Source organism: Carlito syrichta, unplaced genomic scaffold (genome assembly GCF_000164805.1).
Source record: "Carlito syrichta isolate Samal-C Ts95f unplaced genomic scaffold, Tarsius_syrichta-2.0.1 Scaffold311602, whole genome shotgun sequence".
NCBI classification, from domain to species: domain Eukaryota; kingdom Metazoa; phylum Chordata; class Mammalia; order Primates; family Tarsiidae; genus Carlito; species Carlito syrichta.
This window is the reverse complement of record NW_007255698.1, coordinates 848,342-871,332: the sequence shown is the minus strand read 5'-3', so window position 1 is coordinate 871,332 and position 22,991 is coordinate 848,342. Positions and strand designations below refer to the sequence as shown.

At 40.6% G+C, this 22,991-nt stretch overlaps 1 protein-coding gene across 2 annotated transcripts in view; it reads right to left on the bottom strand.

Moving 5' to 3' along the window:
- Positions 1–9,722: 9,722 nt before the first annotated feature.
- CASD1 (CAS1 domain containing 1) overlaps positions 9,723–22,991 on the bottom strand; it is a 37,558-nt gene continuing 24,289 nt past the window's right edge. Inside the window, exons 12-17 of one of the 2 annotated variants that reach the window (XM_021717965.1) lie at positions 21,835–21,914; positions 19,559–19,664; positions 17,259–17,395; positions 16,307–16,384; positions 12,144–12,236; positions 9,723–11,235 (exon numbers count right to left, since the gene is read on the bottom strand). In XM_021717965.1, coding sequence (XP_021573640.1) covers positions 10,969–11,235; positions 12,144–12,236; positions 16,307–16,384; positions 17,259–17,395; positions 19,559–19,664; positions 21,835–21,914 — 761 coding nt within the window. In that variant the 3' untranslated portion in view covers positions 9,723–10,968. Of the gene's footprint in view, positions 11,236–12,143; positions 12,237–16,306; positions 16,385–17,258; positions 17,400–19,558; positions 19,665–21,834; positions 21,915–22,991 lie in introns of both variants that reach the window. The other variant, XM_008068857.2, reaches the window with a different exon arrangement.

Below are 22,991 nucleotides of genomic sequence, written 5' to 3'. Positions count from 1 at the left end.
GATCCTTCCGCCTCAGCCTTCCGAGTAGCCGGAATTACAGGCATGCACTACCACGCCCAGCTGATTTTTTGATTTATTGTAGAGATGAGTTCTCGCTGCCCAGGCGGGTCTCGAACCCGCGGGCTCAGGCAATCCACTCACCTCAGTCTCCCAAAGGCGCGGGATTACAGGCTGAGCCACCGAGCCCGGCTCTGGCCTATTGGTTTTTAAAAATGTTTTCAGTTTCATAATTTTGTTTAGGGCATTTCTTTTGACTAAGATAAATATTTTATAAGTGTTATAATCGCTTGCAAATTTTGCTTTCTTTTGTTTATTCGCGCAAGCTGATCTTTTTATATCAGAGATTCGATAAACATCTCATTGTATTTTATTTCCCTCCTTTCTTTGCTTATTTAAAATTCTAGGTTCACTGTATTAAGAATTCTCGTATGTATGAGACTCTTCCCAGTTTTCCTTCTGGCGCTCTGATGCAGGTACATGGATTATGGGTTGTTGATATTAATTACAAACACACCCCTCGTTCTTTGTCGTTGCCATAAAATGCACTGCTAAGCTTACCCTTCAAAATACCCACATTTGGGGAAGATACTAAATAGACCACCAGCTTCAGCCACTAGACCTGGGATCTCAGCGCTGGCACTACTTCCGGCCCTCCTGGGCTGCCAGCACCAGTCAGTGACCAGCACAGCAGGAGGACGCAGCTTCTCCTGCTCAGCACCGACATGTCCCACAGGAAATCTTAGTTTTGGGGTTCCCATCATCCTCAACAAGACTTTCATGAGCTGCTCTGCGCTCTGAAGCTCTTCCTACCCAGTTATCCTTAAGATGTGAGGCCTGCATGACATGTGGGTGCAGATGGTCAGCCCGTGTGACATGTGCAAGTGTCATGCTTACGTGACACATGAGTACAGATGTCAGACTGTGTGGACACATGGGTGCAGATGTCAGGCCTGGGTGATGCATGGGTGCAGATGTCGGGCCTGCATGTGACCTAAAGACATTCTTTGTCAAGTGTGGCGCCTTCCCCCTTACCTTTCCCTCTGCAACTCGTTTGAAACCCAACTGACAAGGCTGGTGCCTGGAGTGGTCCAAGAATGTACAAGGTGAGATGAGGTTGGGGCATGGCTCACTCGGGCTCACTGGGCTCGGCAGGCTCAGGAAACCCTTGCTTGGCAGAATGTGAATCTGAGTCTTTGGTGTGAGGTGCTGACTTCATTGATGGGGTTTCCTGTGGTGGTGACCTGCGAAGATGTGCTGGTGAGGGTGACACCCTTCCTAGTGCCATCACTGAGGCACTTTAAGGTTTTGGAAAGAAAAAGACCTACTAGGACAGTGGAGATGGTGAGTTATGACTCCATTCTATGGACTGAGGACAGTTAACAGGTTGTGTCACAGCCATGGGACCTTTTGGGGAGCATATGTCCTGCAGTAGGAGAGCAAATGCAGCTGAGGGGTAGGTTAAGGATGTAATGACTAGGGTCACCGAGCACCAGAGCTGTTTAAGTGCTCAGCTAAGGCAGGCCTGTGACCCTGACATCAAGCCCAGGACTCTGAAACGAGGGTTGGGGAGACACACAGAGTGAGGCTTGCTACTCACTAGTGAAGCTGGTAGGTCCCCAAACATTAGAGCCCAGATGGCGTCACTGCAGACAACTGTCAGGAGTTACTGTTACCACCAGAGTCTTAGGGGAAACCAAAGGGTCTTGACAGCAAAAAGTAGTGGAGACAGATAATAACACATAGTGTCCCTAGGGGAAAGGCACGTGGGTAGAGAGATGTTGGCAGATACGAGCAGGGAGTGAATGGGGGACAGGAAAGAAACGGGAAGGCAGCTGACACAGCATTTAGTGATTTACTTATTTTAGAAATTTTCTTTTATGGTGAGCTAGGCTGAGTGCAAAAGGCACTTGGATTTAAAAGGGCACTATTTTTTTTTTTTTTTTTGTCGTCTTCTTTTCCATGCCCTTTGGAATGTGGTTTTCCCCTTTCTGGATGTAATCTTGACCAATTCATTAGGGAACCTGACCTTAGCTAGTAAATCACAGCTGATGTTTGAAAGAGAACAACCAGCCCTATTAAACCACCAGTAACCAGGAGGCGTGGAGAAGCTACGCATCTGTAAAGAAGCATCTGTAAACTCAGCTAAGGAGCAATCTTGTTGGACTCTTTTGAAACTCCCTAAAATCCTAAAAATGCAAACTTTTTCAAACTTATGTTTTGTATTAGTCATTAGCTTGGTCTTGTAAACTAGAGCTCATTACCTGTATTGGTAATAAATTATAAAAAGATAGAAGACATGTAGCCCCCAAATTGTTTAAAGACACTTGTAACTTTAACAAGGTAAAAATTAACAATATCTTAGTTTATGTCAAAGGTCATATGAAGAATTTATGACCTAACCATAAAAAGGGAAATCAAGCCTGAGAGGGAATTAACCAACCAAAACCAGAGTCCGTTAGAACAAAAATAAATAAATAAACTATAAAAAACCAAATGAAAGAAATAAATGGGCTAACTCGCTCTCTAAACAGCCGTTCCTCTTGATTCTTACAAGTGTACCAGCTTACATTAAAAATTTTGCTTTGCTTTACTTGCAACAAAACTCTGCCTTGCTGTCCTAAGTCTGGTGTCATATTCAACTCTTTGTTTGCAAGTAACCAGCAAGCCCCAAACCAACATTTCCCCTAATAGAACGACCGGGCTACTCAATCGGCATCTATAACCAGAAGGTGGGAAGCTGAGGGCGGGAGCCCGGCACAAGGTTCCAGTCCCTTGCCTAGTGCTCCAATCTGACTGTGCACAGACCTGGAGCCCATTGACTGAAGAGTTGGCCAAGTTCCCAAGAGAATGACCCCTGCAGTGTGGGGGCAAATACACACAGTACTGTAAAAAGGCCTTTAGCTCTTCATCTGTGGAGACCCACAGACATTTGCTAGTGTGATTGCTGCCGTGAAGCCAGACAGTTTGAGGGCTATTTGACATTGATATTCACAGACCCAAAGTGTGTTCACGGCCCTCGGAGGGTGGACATCCAAAGTTTAAGTGGTAGACGGGTCCTCAGCTGAAGTAGGTTAACTGAGTTTGTGGACCCACCCAGTGGCCATTTCCTAGACGTATAATTGGAGTGTACATACCTGGAGGCTGGAGTCAGCTGCGGTTGGGCTCCTTGCCTGTGGGCAAAAGCTGGCATGGGTGATACGGCCAAGTGGAAGACTCTGCAGCTGACCCCTCCACCGAAGAAGATGGTGTTACACACACTCTCCTATCCCACAGGTGGTGAAAGGTATTAGTGTGGCTGTTAAAGACCCAACAGACACAGAGATGAGGGTCCCTCTCATGTCACCCGAGACTGGCTTTCCCTCGAGGGGTTCCTCAGCTTTGCGTGAGTTTCTCAGAGCCCACCACAATCTGACTTTGCATGGAGGAAGAGTCTTCAACATCGCCTATTTCTAGGATACTTAGACAGGGTGAAGGAGTAGCAAACCCCTTTTCCCAAGTGGCCCACTTAGCACCTCCTCCACCTTCCACGTTTCTTTTGTTTCTCTCTCCTTTGCCATTGGTCACTGCTCACCTTGTCATAGATTGGACCCTCTTAAAAGAGATGCCACCATCTTCCCAAAGGCTTCTGTGTGGATAGAGGTTGAGCATGGGGCAGACCTTACTCCTTCTAGAAACCACCACGTCAGGTTATTCCAGCCTCTCAAAATTCTCTCAAGGACCAGGTAAACAGTCACAAGAAACAGAATTTTTCCCGAACCCCCTAGCACCTTCTGGCCTGAAGGTCGACTGAAGAGTTGGCCAAGTTCCTAAGAGAATGGCCCCTGCAGTGTGGGGGCAAATACACACAGTACTGTCAAGAGGCCTTCAATCCTTCATCTGTGGAGACCTACAGACATTTGCTAGTGTGATTGCTGCCATGAAGTCAAACAGTTTGAGGACTGAAGGAAATTATTTGAGCAGGAAGGGGCCGCTAAGACCACATGTTAGTGGGCTGAGAGCACACGGTCTAAAAATGGTCAGCAGTGTGATGGTGTGATTGAAAGACATACGTCCATAGATGAGGTGACTGTTCTGCCCTGGGCACCAGTGTGCTCTGTCTTGAGGTTGTGGCCTGGCATCTGACCTCAGAACAGCAATCTCAAAGGGGGAAACAAAAATGGCAATTTTTAGAAAAGGGACCAGCACAGATCCCACTGGAATTTTTGGCGCTGTTACAAACAGAAGAAGAGGAGAGGGGAGGAGGCAAGAAAGGAAAAGAGGAAAAGAAGAACAAAGGAAGAAAGGGAGGGAGGGAGGGAGGGAGGGAAGGACAAGAAGGACAGAAAGGCCCCATGCTCAACCTCTAGCCATACAGAGGCCTTTGGAAAGGGGAAGGAGGGTGGGCAGGCAGGCAGTCGGGCGGGATTGGCTGAGAAGGGAGAAACCCATGACGAGAGCAGCATAAGGAGAACATGCAGCCTCATTTTAATGAAAAGAGTGGCAGAAAACTGTGAACATTTGCTACAAGGACATTTTATGAGCTGCTCAGGGGCACTAAGGAGGAGGTGAAGGACTTGGGAGACAAGGATTTTCACACATGAGCACTGAGGTGAAACGGCACTATGGGTCTACACTCTCTTTCTCATCCTGGCTGGTGTGGTGTGAGGAGCTTATGACCAACAGACTGTCTTGATTCAAGGAAGAATAGAGACGGCTTACAGGGCCAGGCACAATATGGCCACGTGATGGTATTTGAGGTAAATGAGGAGGAAAAAAGGCCAAGAATGAGGCTACCAAAGCGCCCGGTTTTCTGGGGCAAAACACAAACTTAGTTCCAGTTTCTTATCGGCGAACATGAAAAGTGTCCGTAAGTGTCACGGTGTCCATCAGACAGTAGCAAATGAACTGTTCCGAAGCACAACTACTTCAATGAGGTCAGAGTGAAAGGACACCTGAGGGGCCTCAAAGAGCCCACCTTTCTGGGTCAATAACACTCTCACTGCGGAGCCCGTGAGGAGCACCACAGAATGGTTCCATGGAGTGTCCTGCAGTGCTGACCATGGATTCACACTCAAGAGACATTCTCGGTGGAAGTCAGCAGGCTACTGTCCGGGTGGTCTTTGCTAGGTGCTTGCCTGAGTTAACTCTGGGGTATATTTGAAAGAATCTGAGGAAGTGATCAAAAGCAAAGCCCTAATATTCCTGTATAAATACTGTTTGCCATATGCAAACCCACAGAGGCTAGCTACCAGCTGGCTGGGGTCAGCACTGTACATCCTATACCCAGAGCTCGCTATTTCAGTGCTCTGGGGAAAAAGTGGTCTTAATGGGGCATTGAGCTGGTATATGAGAGACATCTTTTGGGGAGAAACCCGAAAGTCTAATGATCAGTCATTTGAGGGAATATTTCAGAGATTTGCCAGGATAATCTTTAGTATAGAAAAAATAATCTGCGCTCTCACATAGATGGGTCATTTAGGTTCCAAATTCTGCTCAGTATAACCCAGTCTTAATTTTAGTCTGGAAAATGTTTAAGGAAGGCATAACTAAACATAGTGGCCATTAAAAAAATTGCCCTCTCCCCCTAATTCCTGAAAAGACCCACAGCAAGTCTAGCTTTGAGTTCTGTGAATTCCTGAGGTACTCCAAGTTAAATTATTGGCAAAATGTACGTTGAGGTATTTGAATGAAGTGACCTTCTGTACAGAGTAATAACCCAACTGAATTTTGGGAATCACCTTGGTGTTTCTAAACTATAAGAGCTTTCTATATACTCAGGATATTAAATTTCGGTCAAATATTCATGGTCTAAAATTTTCCTGATTCTATTTTTTTCTATTTATGTTTTTTGGTATACTGAAGTTTTAAATTTTCGTGTAATGAAAAGTAGCAGTTCTGGCTTTACATTTTAATTTACTCTTAATAAGTTGTTTCCCATCTAGAAATGAGATATTCACCTACATTTGCTAGTCCTTATTTTATGTCATTGAACTCATTAAATGTTTCATGTTTCTTTTGGGATATGCAGTAAAAATGGGATTTATTGCTTCCAACTCCCAAATTAAGCAATCGTCCCAGGACTTTTTAAAGAATATTTCTACCTTCTCCAGTAATGTGAAATAAAAAAATTGTCTTACTCTTAACTTTTATAATAAAGTCTGCTTCTATGTGCCCTATACTATCCCAAAACCTGTAATATTCTTACATGCACTCCAGTGATGTTTGAAACTTAAAAATGTGTCTACATATCAGTTGTACAAGTCCCACGTCTCCCATCACACTATGTAAAACTCTTCTTGGATATTCTTGCTGGTGTAGTACTTCTTAATAGTCTCTATTTAAAATTCTGACATTTTTAGCCAGGCTCGGTGGCTCAGCCTGTAATCCCATGCTTTGGGAAGCTGAGATGAGTGGATTGCCTGAGCCCGTGGGTTCAAGACCCCCCTGGGCAACTTGGCGAGACCTCATCTCTACAATAAATCAAAAAATTAGCCGGGCGTGGTAGCACATGCCTGTAGTTCCAGCTACTTGGAAGGCTGAGGCGGAAGGATCGCTGAAGCCCAGCAGGTCGAGGCTCCCGGCCACTGCACTCCAGTCTGGGCGACAGAGTGAGACTCCGACTCAAAAAAATAAAATAAATAAAATTCTGACATTTTAAAAAGTACTCCAGCCCCGTGTCCTTGTAATGTACAACTCAGGAAGCACTGGATTCCCACCCTCCAGCTCCATGTTTTTCCATCACTCTCTTCTCTCCCATGACAATGTCCTGAGGTGCAGATGAGATCGAAGGAGGCAATCAAGGAAATGGGGAGTTCTTAGTTCCCGTGTGGTCTCAATACTGGAAATGTCACCAGTTTCTCCTGAATGACCTTAGGAAAACACATCTTGCCAATTTAAATACTAGGTATCTTCCAAATCCTACCTGTGTAGTCTTACAGAGGAGGGCATATTCATTCTTCCTCTCAGCTGGACTTTGACCTTATGCCTGAACGAAGAAAACCCAACCAATATTGGCCTAGTTATGAAAAGGCTAGAGTCAAAAATCAAGTACTCACTGAAGAAATACAGAAAATAGAATGAAGAAGTTTAAGTATTAACAACAAAAAAAACCTGCCAGATATAGAATTAGGCTTTATTTTTACTGAATGATGGTATAAATCTTTAATAAAACATACATATGTATAATTTTGAAGATAGTTTAAATTTGAAAATGAAAAAGGGAAGATACACCTAATTATGACATTTTAATCTCTTGATTTGTTTTACCTTAAACTTGAAATAAGAATCTTGATATCCCTTTTTTTTTTCACTAAGATGTAAAATGTCAGACCTTTCATTGTGATGTTCAGAACAATTTTAACTTTGAAATCTTTTAAAGACAAAGGGCATTTTATTTTATTCAGTTTCATATTTCCCCCTAAATTGTTTGTTATTGCTACTTCTGAACATGAATAAATATCTGCATAAAAGTTTTATATTTTAAAGCAATATTCCTCATATACATATACACAAGTTTGTAGACGTTGTTGAATTTGGATTTTTCAATATTGTCATATTTAAGTTTGGCACCATATTGAATGGCAGTTAAATAATGTCCATTTGTCTCCTCACTTATACTATCATTAAGTTAAAACAGATAGTGTCATTAAATTTGCATAAGATTTAAAATAAAAAAAAACTTTTCCAGAATTCAGTCTTCAAGTCCACAATTCTGGGAATACAGTTTGGGCCATCACTACCTTTTCTAGAATCCATTTTTAGCATAAGAAGATGAACCAGAATATACCTGGCCAAATAAGTTTCCCCAAATCACAATTATCCTAAGAATGAACAAATTAAGCCATTAATTTAGGCAATCATATTTGAATGTCTTTGCAGTGAAATAGTCAGGTAAGATGGATTGAATAGCCAACAAAAATTGACCATCTTTCTTTCAGTCTTTGGGATTAAGCTGAAAAGCTCGTTTTCTCTTGAATGATGTGAAGAGTTCAGTCTCTTTCAACAGTCCCACAGTCGCCCCGTGCGATGCCCCTGAGCTTCTGTCACACAGCAGACGACATGTGCTGCATCCAATTCATCAAGCAATGCACAGAGTGTCTGTAGTTCAAGCCATGAAACACATCCGCTTACGGTAGTGATGGCTATACCCAGGTGCATCCTTTTTTAAGGTATCAATGCAAAGTCATTCTTAGGAAATAAAATGGTAAATGAACATAAGCTCCATTTATTGTTAATAATGTTGCACAACATTATTAATTTAGCTGTGGGCTGATTTTTAATGCTTCTGTTGGCTAGCCACAAAAATAGGTTTGGCAACGGAAAGAGGAAGGAGTAAAGTAGAATTCAGCCTAGCCGTGCCTTTTGAAACCAGATGGCAGATTTCAGAACATGATTTCTGTTATGGAAAAATCTGATTTGGGAGACCCTCTGTGGTTTTAATCTCAATTTTACCGTATCTAGATATTCTGTTAAACATCTTATTCTGAAGAATGGTATGAGTGAGTAAAGCAACCAGTCAGAATCTGAGTCAACGCAGAAAAAATATTAAGACATCTGCCATACACACAAGTGCTGCTACTGCGGGAACTTTTGCAACTTATTAAGATTCATTAAGAAAACCACATATAAAATATAATGTAGCCGGGCTCGGTGGCTCAGCCTGTAATCCCGCGCCTTTGGGAGGCTGAGGTGAGTGGATTGCCTGAGCCCGCGGGTTCGAGACCCGCCTGGGCAGCGAGACCTCATCTCTACAATAAATCAAAAAATCAGCCGGGCGTGGTAGCGCGTGCCTGTAATTCCGGCTACTCGGAAGGCTGAGGCGGAAGGATCGCCGGAGCCCAGCAGGTCGAGGCTGCGGTGGCCGGGAGCGGCCACTGCACTCCCGTCTGGGCGACAGAGTGAGACTCCAACTCAAAATAAAATAAAATAAAATAAAATAAAATAAAATAGAATATAATGTATTTTAAGTATAAATCATTATGTTTAATTTATAGTATTATTTTTGTTATTATATATAATTATATATATTTCAAAGTGCTACATATTGAATAAGAACATGTGATGAAGAAACAGGGTTTACCAGTTGAGTTTTAGGCTTGAGTTCAAGGAGGACAGAAAAACTTGTATATTTACCTGGGCATCACTATTGTAGACCTAAGTGCTTCCCAAACACACAGAGCTACTTAGTCATCTCTCTTTTTCAATTGTTTCATCAGGAAGAATCTTTTTTCAAGTGATAAAACTTACAAGCTAAATGAAAATGCACTCTACTCATTGGCAAGCGACATGAGCAAGAATAATGTGGTCACAGGCCTTGGGACTTGTTGATTTATAACTATATTATGCTCTACCTACAATGCTGCAGTCCAGGTGGCAGAGCAATGAATCATTACAATTGTCTATCTGGGAAATGTCAAAAGATTAAGTAAGAGCAGAAGAAGAGAGAAAAGGAAAAACACACATTTCTGTCCAAGAAATATTCCTCAATTAATGGGAATACATCAGTAACACATAAATCCAGTGCTGTAGAAATAATAAACTTTTAAAATCTTCAGGCAAAACGACTAATAAACCACAATGCTTATACTTCCTGAGCGGAAAGAGATTATCCTCAGAAGCTCTGAGAACGAAATTATTCCTTATCCAACCATCACTTACTGATCCACCTCACAAACTAAGAGTTGACAATGCAAATTTAAGTTGAAATGAATCAGAAATTTGAACCAATCATTCATGAATCCAGCTTTTTAAAAAAAGAACACATATAGTTTAATTGATACTTTGCCAATACAAAAATAAGCATCCACAGAACGTTTATTTACTGTTTAAATTACTCCATATTTTCACATACTGTGAACAGAAAATATATTTTACCCCACACATAGTAAAAGCAAACAAGTGCAATCTTTCAAACATTAAAAATCATAATCAAATCTGTACAACAGATAAATAAATGTATACCTCTAACAGTTAGCTTGTAAAAAAACAAAAAAAAACCCCACTTATTGCTCAAAGTCACCAGCTGACTTGACATTCTGTCTATGGCAACACATCTCAGTCACAACAACTTGAATGGTTTCCTACACTGCACACATCTCAATTGATAAATATTTTCTTAAAATAGGAGGTGGGTAACAGGAAATGCCAAAATGGCTATAATAAGAGCTTTCCAAACATTGGAAATGCTATGCAAAAATGAATTCGTGGGGAGAAAATAGGCTAAATGGACCCATAGGGTAACTGTATTACACTGGCATATCTTGAGGAAAGGAGACAGGAGAGCATTTGGATTGAAATGAAAATTTGGCTTTTTAATAAAAAGAAGTGACGACAACATCAATAATAAAAAGATGGAGCCTCACAGAACTCTGTGAGACAGTGTACGAAGATTGAGGCCAGCACACCTGAGAACCACAGCTAGGAAGAACAGCCACTCCAGGAAACACGTAACAGCAGAACAAGAACACACATACATTAAAGGCATACGTGTCATTCCGCATCATTGCACATATGGTAAGGAAACAGCACTGCAGCCACTTCCGAGCAGGGAAGTTGTCTGTAAAGCAGGAAGTTCCATGGTGAGCAGAGGTGCAGACAGGCTTAACACCCACATTTAGCATTATCAAAACACTCAGTGTCACTAGCTAGCTATGTTATCTATACTTTTTACTGGAAAGGTAATCAATCGATCCCTGCCTTCATATGTTAACTTAAAATCAGTCATAAACAAAAACACAGATTCAGTAGAAAGGACTTTCCATGTGCTCTTGTACGATGCATTCTGGTGCGCCTTTTTTTTTTTTAGTATTTCACAATGGTTATGTACATTTCCAATATATACAAGCACACATGGCCAACAGACATCACACAACTGTCCTCTTGCACATGTGTTCATATTTACAGTTACTGGTATATCTCCAGACGGATGCCTGCTCCTCCGGGCAGACACAGCAAAAGCCTGAGAGTGTACATCTTTAGGATTTCAGGAGCCTAATGTCTTGACTGATCTTGAATGGAGGACAAGATGAGGAGTCCACCAAAAAACGCAGCTGTGCATGCCAGCCTCCTGAGGAGAGCTGAGTTATCCTTAGGGATGATGACCTGTGCTAGGTCATTCGTGATCTGAGAAACTTCATGGGCCACACAGACAAAGATGAACGTGCTGACGACGATGTTGAGCACTGGGTTGCCGGGGATGAGGACCAGGACGCCGCGTGTGTCTGCCGCCAGCCATATGTGGTACTGGCAGATAAAGAGCTGGGAGAGAGACAGCCACAGTCAGAGAGGCACAGGAGGCCTTAACAGCCCACAGTTTTTCCTAGTGTAAACATCTGAACCACTGTCTTTGTTTTTCTCTTGGCCCTGAGAAGCACCCTGTGGAATCTACTGCCCGAATCCTTCCTTCTAAGCAGCCCACTCACAAATGAGACTCAAGAAAATAAAAGAACGTTTACTCAAGAACTCAGAGAGAAATTTATTTTCCCTATCTTATGAGACAGTTTAATAAGTCTACACTCTAAAGTATACCTGTTATGATAATAATGTGAATTCTACTGTTTTAAAACATTCCATTTCAAATAATAAAGCTCAGACTACTCAGAATGTATTTCAAACCCTGTTTAAACTGATTTTGTAGATAATTCATATTATGCATCTCATACAAAATTTGATGAATTTAAATTTATCCCCATAATTTCCAATTATAATAAGGGTAAATTTTATTATGGTAACCATCAATAAACTGAATTCCAGTAATATAATATTTAATTATGGAGATGAACAAAAAAAAGCAAAATCCCTCAGCTTGATTTCATTTATATCTGTTCTAATATTTTTCTCTCTTGATCTCAGGATCTTGGTGGTGCTTGAAAGCTTAAGACAATGCTGAGAATATTCTGAAAGTCATTTATGTCAAGTCATTTTAAAATGAGACTTTGAAAACACTCAAATATTTTACTACTACTGAAAGTTCTGAGTCTTTTCCTTATCATTCCACAAATAATATAGCTTTGATTTAGATAAAATGTATGTCAGATTCACACACCCACATAATATATATCTATAGGTACACACACACACACACACACACACACACACACACACACACACACACACACTCACAAATAGAGGCTGTGTCAGATAAAGCAAGAGACTAGTGTACCAACCTCTAAAGAAATTTTTCCAAACCAAGCAAAAAATGAACTGTAAACTGAGCGGGCATGTCCAGGGATGTTCCTTATCAGGATAAAGGCTAAAATCTGAGGAAGAACCACAAAGGCGAATATTAATAACCTCCTTGTTGGAAAGTAAGTTGTATGAAGCTCTCCATTAAATGATAACTTGACTCTTTGTGTTCTTGAACGTGACACATAAACAAACCACATATACAATGATTTTTTAAAACTAGATAAAGCATTAGAAAGTTGTTTTTGTTCTGGAGTCTATCAAACTGGATTTCTTAGCACATGGTCAGGACATTGATCCCTGGGCAGATTGCAGGTAGTCCCAGGCTGAACATGTTTATTTTACACACAGTGGAAGAAATACAAACATGCCTGAGGCCCTCTGTGTGGCAAAAGTTGTTGTCACATTTATGTAACATTCTCAAGACCCCAGGACATAAGTTTGCTACTTTTATAAAGCACCTGCCTGGCTGCCACACCACCTCTGAACCCACCACAGCCACGGCCACAGGGCCACGTGTTGATGCCTTCATGTCTGCCCCAGTAGCATGGCAAAGGACGTCCTGAACAACACTCACACATAATACAAGATCCTGTCTGGATCTTTCTCCCCCAGAAGAATCTACAGCTGCTGAGCTCCTGGCCTTCACCCTTCCCCTCTGGACCAGGGTGAAAACCTTACATTTTCTAAACCTCCAATTCACAGTCTCACATCTGGTAATCAGTTTATCAAGCAGAGAACTCTCCTTGGAATCCATCCTCCTAAAGAGAAAAAAAAGAAAAAACAAAAAACCCCATCCTCCTTATCAAAAAGCAGTAATTATAAAGAAAAAAGTATTTTCACTTTCACAACCACCTTTCAAAACCTTTCTCTTATGAAAGATTTTAAAAAATCTATTCATGCTTCAGAGCAAAGCCCGTATTCGATGTTGACCCCCCTGGGCACTTTATCGAAGGACCTGAGAAGAAGTGTCTAGAACATATAAAAGATGAGGAAACGGGGAGACATGAGGACAACTCTACCCTTGGGCAAAAGAAATCAAAGTGCTCCTCATGGGCATCAGAGAGACTCAAGTCGGCCTCTTCGCATGTATTAGTTCTGGGACTCATGGCAAGGCACTTAACCCTGCGGGTCGGTCTCTTAATTTACAAAGATGCAGACAAACTTTATGAAAGGCTGATGTGACCATTACATGAGAAAGCATGTCTGAGGTACTTCTAGCAGACACTGAGTCATTTAAGGACACATAACAGGTGATTAAGAGTACAGGTGGAGCCGGGCTCGGTGGCTCAGCCTGTAATCCCGCGCCTTTGGGAGGCTGAGGTGAGTGGATTGCCTGAGCCTGTGGGTTCGAGATCCGCCTGGGCAACTTGGCGAGACCTCATCTCTACAATAAATCAAAAATCAGCCGGGCGTGGTAGCGCATGCCTGTAATTCCGGCTACTTGAAAGGCTGAGGCGGAAGGATCGCAGGATCGCCAGAGCCCAGCAGGTCGAGGCTGCGGTGGCCGGGAGTGGCCACTGCACTCCGGTCTGGGCGACAGAGTGAGACTCCAACTCAAAAAAAAAAAAAAAAAAAGAGTACAGGTGGATAAATACACGATAAGGATCACGAAGGTGAGACCTGAATGAAGCCTTGGAACATAAAGCCATTGAGTGAGTTCTGTAGCTCAAGCATTGCATAAGCTATCCAGTGCTGGAAAGAGTAATGCTACACATACACACCCCCAGCCTGAGCTACAAAGAACCTGGGAACAGTCCTAGCAAGTCGCATCCCATTTCTCGGTCTCAATCTACCACTTCCCAATGGGTAGTTCAAGTTTTTAGCATATTCGAGTCTTGTGTTTTGTCATACACTTAATGATCAAAGGAGCAGAAAAACAAAAAGAAACGGTCACCATGGAGAAGACAACTGGACTGAGTAGTTATTCCTATCAGTTATTAGCCTGATACAGAATAATAGCGCTTAAATTTTAATCAGCATTCATAACTTGGTGGGTACTACGCTCAGCATTTTACATACATTATTTATGGTTAATCACCTTAAGGTAAATCAGCTAAGCCCTTTAGGAAATGTCTGTCCACACCAATGGGTAAAACCAAAGGTCAGGATTCGAGGGCTGAGACACCAGCCTTCTACTGGGCCAGGATGGGAACAGGCTTTCTGATGGGACACCAGGAAGCTTGTACACGGTGACAGCTTAAAGGAGCCTCCTCAATGAGAACTCGAAGGATGCATACAAATCATGCAAATGCATGCATAAGACCACGACATCCTGTGAAACACATGCAAAAACCTGTTTGCCTCTGAGAATAAGTGTGAGCTGCAGTGGGGATGAGGATGAAGCTGCAGAGTTTGGAACCCTCGGATGCACCAGACTTTCACAGTGGGGACAAATGCCCTGAAAGCAGCAGCAGCCACTACAATCAGCGCTGGCTGCACCATGTGCCCCCAGGCCATGAAAACACTGAAGCCGCACACAAGAAAGTAGCTCTGGAGATGGGGTCTGTGGAGGCCCATGCTAGGCAGATGCTATGCCCAGGAGCACCTGAGCCAGCAGCATTTCACATATGGTCCCTTCCCCAACTGTCTGTCATTGTCCCGCATTGGGGCGGGTGAGTGGCTCTCCCTCCCATCCTGTGAGTTGTAGAAATGACATTAGATGTGAAATACAGAAAGCTACTGGGAAGGCCTGCTGCTGTCTGAGACATCATGAAAGTGCCACAGAACACAATAAAATGTTTACAACTTCATTATCAGTTTGGAAGGTCTATCACTTGTTTGTTGCATTGGCTATTTAGAGGGTTAAGAGAAATAAGATAGTCCCTGCCCGGAAGAGAACGAAAGGCCCCAGAGAAGGCCCTCCAGCAGCCTCCCTGCTCCCATGTGTCAGGGTGGGCTGATGCTAGCCTAGATGCTACTTCCTGCAAGACCCTGCTCTGGTGTCACGACAGGCTGCAGAGATCCCCACATGCTTGTGAGGTGACACTTATCACAGTGTCCCACGACACCTGGCAGCAGAGATATGGCATCTGGACAACGTGTATCTGGCCCGAGCTGCAGAGATCCCCACATGCTTGTGAGGTGACACTCATCACAGTGTCCTATGACAACTGGCAGCAGAGGTATGGCATCTGGACAACGTGCGTCTGGCTCGGCCCCCTCTTGGTCATCGCCACACACTCTCCATACCATGGCTGGGGCTCCAGCCCCTCCAGCCTCTTCGAGTTCCTTGAGTGTACCAGGCCCCCTTCACAGGCCCAGAGTCCTTGCAGCCAGCAGTGCCTTCACCCAGGGAAATCTACCCTGTCACCCCAGCTAGGTCATGCCCTGACCACCCTGTCACCCCAGCTAGGTCATGCCCTCTTTCTACACTTTTTCACAGCACTGTGCATGTCTGTCTGTAATGATGCGGCTGCTGTAATTACTCTTTATAACAGAAGCGCGTAGACTCCGAGAGGGGGGAGACTTTGTCTGATTTGGTCACTACTGCAGCCTCCAGTATCACATCCAGCACACAGTGAGCACCAAATGCATGTTAAAGAAACAAAAAGTTTTGCTAAATAAGCGAATGAATGTTTCTTGACCCATAATCTCGATTAGACTGTAAATTGATGTGAATTAGGCAGGAGCCGTATCTGTCTTAGCAATGAGCCTCTTACATCCAGCATGGTACTTAGTATGTAGACAATTAATAACTAAGATTAAATTAAAAACTGAATAAACAAATGACAAAAAACAAACATAAAAATAAAAATTAGCCTCCTCTAAGTGCCGATTAAGTGACAAATACCAAGCTAGATTGTTTACACACACTTAATGCAACAACTCTTTGAAAGAGATTTTAACATTTCTACTACTATACAGAAAGTAAAGGCTTAAAAGATTAAGTAACTTCCTTACATTTGCTGGTATGACCTCAAACTTTCGGCCTCTAAAAACTACAATTTTATCAAGAATTAAGAAGTAAAAATTTGGTGGGGCACAGTAGCTCACACCCATAATCCCACTATTTTAGTAGGTCAAAGTGGGAGGACTGCTTGAGGCCAGTAGTTTGAGACCAGCCTGGGCAACATAGTGAGATTCTGTCTCTACAAAAAAAAAGTTGTTTTAAGTAAAAGTTTCTCTAAATCAAGATAATTACCTGTACCACAGAAACAGATGGGTGGAGTTCATTGCACTCTGTTTTGTTTTTACAACTGCTAGCCCAGATGGAATAGGTCTAAAACAGAAAATGTACGGAATCGTTCACAAAAACAGTTACATTTTGAAGAGGCATCATCCCTACAATTTTTTTTACAGTCTTCTTAATTTAGAACATTACGCTGCATTATGCTATATAAAAGATCAGTAAAACCACCCCAGGCCTGCTCATCACTGGCTTTAGTCTGCTCGACTGTCACACACAGGAATGCAGAGAGAGAGGGGCTATGGCCACGCGTTTCTGGAAGCAGCGACCACAAGGCAGTGATGGCTCCTCACATTAAACAGCTTATGTGCTGCTTTTCTTCAAATTTATTACAGCCTTTAAAATTCCTATTGCATTGAGCTCTGTTATTCTTCATATTTAACTTATGCATATAATCTCTTTAGAATTCATGTCCAAGTAGAAAAATAAGAAGCTATCCCTCACATGAAGGATTTACCATTACATATTGTATGCTTGTATCAAAATTTGACATGAACCACATAAATATGCACTAGTATATATCCATTATAATTTAAAAAATCAAAAAAACATGAGCCTTTTAATAGCCAAGAATATGGTCTATCTTGCAAACGTTCTGTGTGCATTTGAAGTGAGCGTGGGCCCTGCTGTGATCTGCTGCCTTGTTCTAACATCACAGCTGGGTCAAGCTAATCAGTAGTGTCCTTGTAGTAGTCCCGCCTGTACTCATTTTTTTCTAGTTATCCCATCAATTACTGGGAGAGAAACACTAAACTTTCTGACTATAAAAAAGAAAAATAAGAAGAAAAAAGAATTTAAAAAGTAAACATTTATTTATTTTTAAAAATTGACTACATTCCTACACCTTAAAGTTAATTTTCTATACCATTTGGGATTTTGAAAAATTAGATTACATTTCAAAACTTACCAAGAAAGAAACTACTGAAACAAACAATAGAAAATTTGAAATTTTGTTGGAAAAAAGAGGTTCACCCTTTCCTTCAGAAAGAACTTGGCGCTTCTGTAAAGCCAGATAAATAAAAGCAAACAGCATTCCATGGAAGACTACCTAAAAAATAAAGAGAGATAACTTGTTTTAAACAGTTACCTTTCAAAAAATAGGAAAAAATATTTGGTTAATGAAAATGAGCAGGTTAAAAGCTTAAACATTTGTTGTTTCTATGAAGGACTTTAAACTTCAGTAGTGAGACTTCAACGAATGAAAAAAGCCAATGATGGTTAGAAACCATCAGCAATTGACAAACATCTCTTGCAACAATATGAGATAAAGCTGGTTCATTTAAAGCCATCTCAGCAACAAGTGAAGAAATAAAAACTATTTAAAACTGATAATGCACTCTCCTAAAGATATATGCTAAAATTTACATATACTCAATGGTCCTTTCAGTCAAATAAAACAAACAGTAGCACCCCTGAGTCATATAAAAAGGAGTATATGATCTTAACAGTGGGAAAAAAATATGGTGGATCAGAAAGCACATGAGCTTTTTACACAAGTCTTTTTAAACAAAGACTTTATGTGAACTATCACTGCAACAGACTGAATGTCTGTGTCCACCCAAAACTCATATGCTGAAACTTAATTCCCAGTTTGATAGTTTTGGAGGTGGAGTCTTTGGTAGGCATTCAGGTCACAGGTGAGGGCCTTCATGAATGGGATTAGTGTCCTTTAAAAAGAGACCTCGGGGAGTTCTCTTGCCCCTTCCATCATGTGAAGACACAGCAAGAAGATGGGTGTCTATGAACAAGGAAATGGGCCCTCGCCAGACACCCAATCTGTTGGTGCCATGACCTTAGACTGCTTGGACTCCAGAACCACGAGAAATAAATTTCTGTTGTTTATAAGCCACTCAGTCTATGGTATTCTGTCGCAGCAGCCCTAACAGACTAAGACAATCATATCATAGTAGACCACTCCAATGAGACTTTAGCAAAAATTTCAATCCATAGACAGTTGAAATGCAATGTAGTACACTGGAAAGCACATAGGTATTGGAAACCGGAATGGCACAGAACAGGCACGAAGAAAACATTTGTTGGAAGAAAAAAAAGAACCAAAGATGAAAAGGGGAAAGAATTGAGTTTTTGACATTTATTTAGTGTCTCTTATTTTCTAAATGTGGTGTTAGATGCTCTAAATTTTTTTGGTCAATTGAATCTTAACCATCCTTCAAGATCAAGTCCATAGAATAAGACAGGACTCTGTTGTTTCCTCTTTGCAAACTTCCACCACAAAATCCATACTGCATAGTTTAGCATCCTATCATCAATAATAATCTTGGATTTTAAGCTAGATTCTTATGAGTCTGATGAGCATATCTTCTTTCTTTCTCTAATACATACAAAGGGAGATCCAAAAAAAATCCAGAATTTATTTATAAGAAACTGTGTATTTCTTACATGTTTAAATTTCAGTCACCTTCAAAGGATTCTCCATTTGATGCAATACACCTATTGAGATGCCTTTTCCATTCCTTAAAACAGTTTCTAAGCTCGTCAATTTTGATGCCTTTTAGTGCTTCTATTGTTTTTTGTTTCACCTCTTCCTCATCAGCAAAATGTTTCTCTTTGAGGACTTTTTCATCCGAGGAAACAAAAAAGTCACTTGGAGTGAGGTTGGGTGAATAGGGAGGGTGGGGAAAGGGGGTCATGACGTCTTTGGTTAAAGATTGCTGAATACTCAGTGTGTGTGGGCAGATGCATTTGTAAATCACCCATCATGACATGGGCAATCTCTAAAAAAAAAAAAAAAAAAATCCACTGAAGCTGAATGCAATCTCTCACAACAACACTAGCTGGTACACAGATGCCAATGGGCTCCCAAAACACTCACCTAGTGGGAGAAGCCTGTACTACAAGAGGCCAGCCCTCCAAAGAGAATTCCAGGATTTTTTGGGTCCCCCCCTCCTATCTCATGACATAAAGTCTAAGGCACATCTGAGCCTTTCTGAATGGCTACAGCACGTAGGAGGGACCACCCATAAAGCAAAAGTATAGGCCAGACAAGGCCTATAGACAACATTTGTTAGGGTATTTCCATCTGATATACATTCACATCATGACCTTTTACTACCATAAAGAAAAAAGGGTGGTGGTGGACTGTTTTGACTTATTAAATCAATATGTTTATTCTACAACTAAATAAAGATAGAAGATTTTCAAATCATTTTCTGGCAGTACAATTTGAAATGGCAAAACAGTAAATACATACGTAACGGTCTAACCTCCATCTGAACCACCATTCATACACATTCCCTTTCAGTTCAAAGCACTTGGACAGTGGCCAAAGGGAAAAGATCTTCTCAAACGCACCCTGAGAAGAGGAATTCAGAAAACAAACTGAGATGGCACAGGTCAATACTTGCTCTACAATTCTATTTAAAAATTGTACTTTTCTAAAGTTAGGACTATTTATTTCATTTGGAAATAATATCACTTCATTTGAAATACATTCCAAAATAAATTTATTTTACCAATGGCCAATAAAAATGACTTAAAGCTTTGTAAATGTATTTTCACTTCACATGAAAGGCTACTGAGAGTACAAAATTAAAACAAAAACCTAGTAATTAGAAAATTATTCTATTTAAGATTTTTAGTCTAGTACACAAAACAGCTAATATTTACCAATCAAATGGAAAATATAAAATACTTCAGCCAATCTGATACTAATATCCTAAAGAATGATTAAGGTCAAAATATGATTACTTTTCTCTATAACCATGTTCTTAATAATCTATAATTACTTATTTAAGTCCTCTGAATTAGTCATCTCACTCAATCAGCCCTACGCAAGTGCCATCACTAGCCTTCGAAACGAAGTTTACGATTTTGCTCTGGTCAAGTCAGTGAATGGCTCCCTCTTATTAATCTAACAACCTGAAACTCTGGGAATGAGGGGGCAGAAGTCTTGGGTACGTTCCTGCACATTAATGAAGTCTTTCAAAGAAGAAAACAAAAATCTCAATTCCCAGACCAAAGAGTGATGGCAAACTCTATTAAGGAATGCTCCTTAGCAGACCTGTGACAGTGTGAAAAGCGTAACATCACAATTGCCAAAGAGGCTATTAAAACCAAGAAAAAAATAAGAAAATTGTATTATATTTTAGGTAATGCTGAATACTTATGTTAGAAGAACCTTATTATTTTAACAAAATGCAAGAGTCTTCATTTAACAACAGAATTTTAAATGCACATAGCATATTAAAAATAGGTTCTAGCTAAATCTTTGTCTCAAAAAATTAAGGATGATGCTCTCTTACCAAAGGTTGCGATCTAAAGTACCTATACAGTATACATATATATCAGCATGCAGATAGATTTGCAACAGATGTATATCTATTACATCTAAATATATGCTCATGCAGGGGTATTGGTATAAGTGTCATATCTATGACATATATAATGTATTTACAATTTAAAATTTTATTTCTAATTCAAAATGTACTTCTTACATAATCAATACACACATATTTATTGAGCACCTGTTGTGAAAGAGCATGGGCTGCAACGACCATGGACTTCTTATTCTTGTCCAGAGGTCAATACTGAACCCAAGGCCAGGGAAGCATCACTAGGCCCTACAGTGAACCTTGCTCTGCTTTCCTTTTCCCTAAGAAGTACCCACAGAGTGTGGGGATTGTCGTAAATACCTGTCAAGAAGTTATGGCTATTACCCAGCTACTTCTTTATACACTTGTCAGTTGTTTCCTTGTTATTTTATTTATCTCCTATAAAAAACCTTGAATATCAGGCAGAAATAGAAATGCTTCTAAGAATAAAAATAAGTATAAAAGCCTACCAAAAAGGTCCCCAAAACAGCGTTACAGGATTATACACACATAGAGACCGCCTAAGGGTGTTTATTGACACCTGACATAGCCAGGCACAAAACACAGGAATGAAGACACAAGTCAAGGGCAGACTGAGTCAAGCTGTGGACATTCAAATGAAGTATTCCTGATGGGAAGAACTCAACCATCAGAACAGAGGGTAGAAGGTTAGAGCTCGGAAAAAATGACCAGAGATTTTATTAAATTACATATACTACATACATGTAAACCCCTCTGCACCTACGTTGGCTTTACTAACTGCCATGATTTTACGCTATGTAGTTCTAGAAAAGTCAAGTAACACACTGATGCAATGAATAATGCACAAAGTTGCAAATTCTGTCAAGAGAATTTTGATCTCCACTTAGTGTCTTAGAAGAGGCATTTAATAAACGTTTGATTGATCAAAGTCAAGTAAAATGGATCTTGAACAATTGTCAGAGGAAGAGCTGTAAATTGCACTTACAACAAAAACAGTGGTAACAAAAGTAGGTATGTCTCAAAAGGCTACACTGAGTAGTCAACCACAGCGTGACACTTTTATTACAGTCATTAAAAACGAAACTAAAAAAACTCTGACTCTTCTCACATACTTTAATAGACTTGAACTTTAAAATATTATAAAATGTAAATGAAAAAGATTGTACAAACCTGAGAATATGCCAAAAAACATATGAATAACAGCAAAAAGGCTAATTTCAATAGTAAGCCCAAATGCCAGAAACAATTTCCTAAGAGAGAAAATATTTAATTTACTAAAAAATATACACTTATATTAGAAGACATGTTAAATAATCTCTATTTAATGCATGTATATCTGAAAAGTTCTTAAAATTATTTAAGGATGTTTACAAGAATATACAAAACATATCTAGATAGTATAAAACACAATTAAGTTTAAAAAAATAGGCAGAGGATTCTTGCTTGGAATGAGGCCACATGGTATAACTGATACTCTTCACACCTGCTGTTCATTCACTATCAATATATTCTAAAATACCTCCTGGACTCAATTACACCTATTCACTATCAACCATCACAACAAAATTTGAACAGTAAGTTCAATGAAATTCTAACAAACATTCATGTGGAATATAACTTAGATAATATTGCTTAAATATTTAAGCTCCAAGGGAAAGCTGAAACTCCCTAATGGACTAGGATTTAACTATAAGATGTATCTTTAAACATGCATATTTTAAATTATGTATTCAAAGTTTATACATACTGATTGTTTATTTGATTAATATGCTGGGTTTACAAAAGGAATTAAACTACAGAGACTGTCCAAAGACAAAAAAAAACTTCAATGGAGGCTGGAGCTCAACTCTTTCCTGAAAAATTATTGAAGTTATATTGGAAGTCAATGGAAAAATATTTTTCTGTTTTTTGAGTTGCTGTCTCTGTCATCCAGGCTGGAATGTCGTGGCACAATCATGGCTCACAGCAGCCTCTACCTCCTGAGCTCAGGTGATCCTTCCTGAGCTCTCGCGTATCCGGGCCTATAGGCATGCACTACCATGCCTGGTAATTTTTTAAATTTTTGTAGAGATAGGTCTCAGTAAGTTCCTAGCCTGGTCTTGAACTCATGGGCTCAAGTAATCCTCCTGCCTCAGCCTCCCAAAGTGCTAAGATTATAGACGTGAACTTCACGCCTGGCCAGAAAAATATTTTTAGTATACAATATTTGTTTGAAAGAGTCAAATTAAATATATATTTTTAAGCCGGGCTTGGTGGCTCAGCCTGTAATCCCGCGCCTTTGGGAGGCTGAGGTGAGTGGATTGCCTGAGCCCGCGGGGTCGAGACCT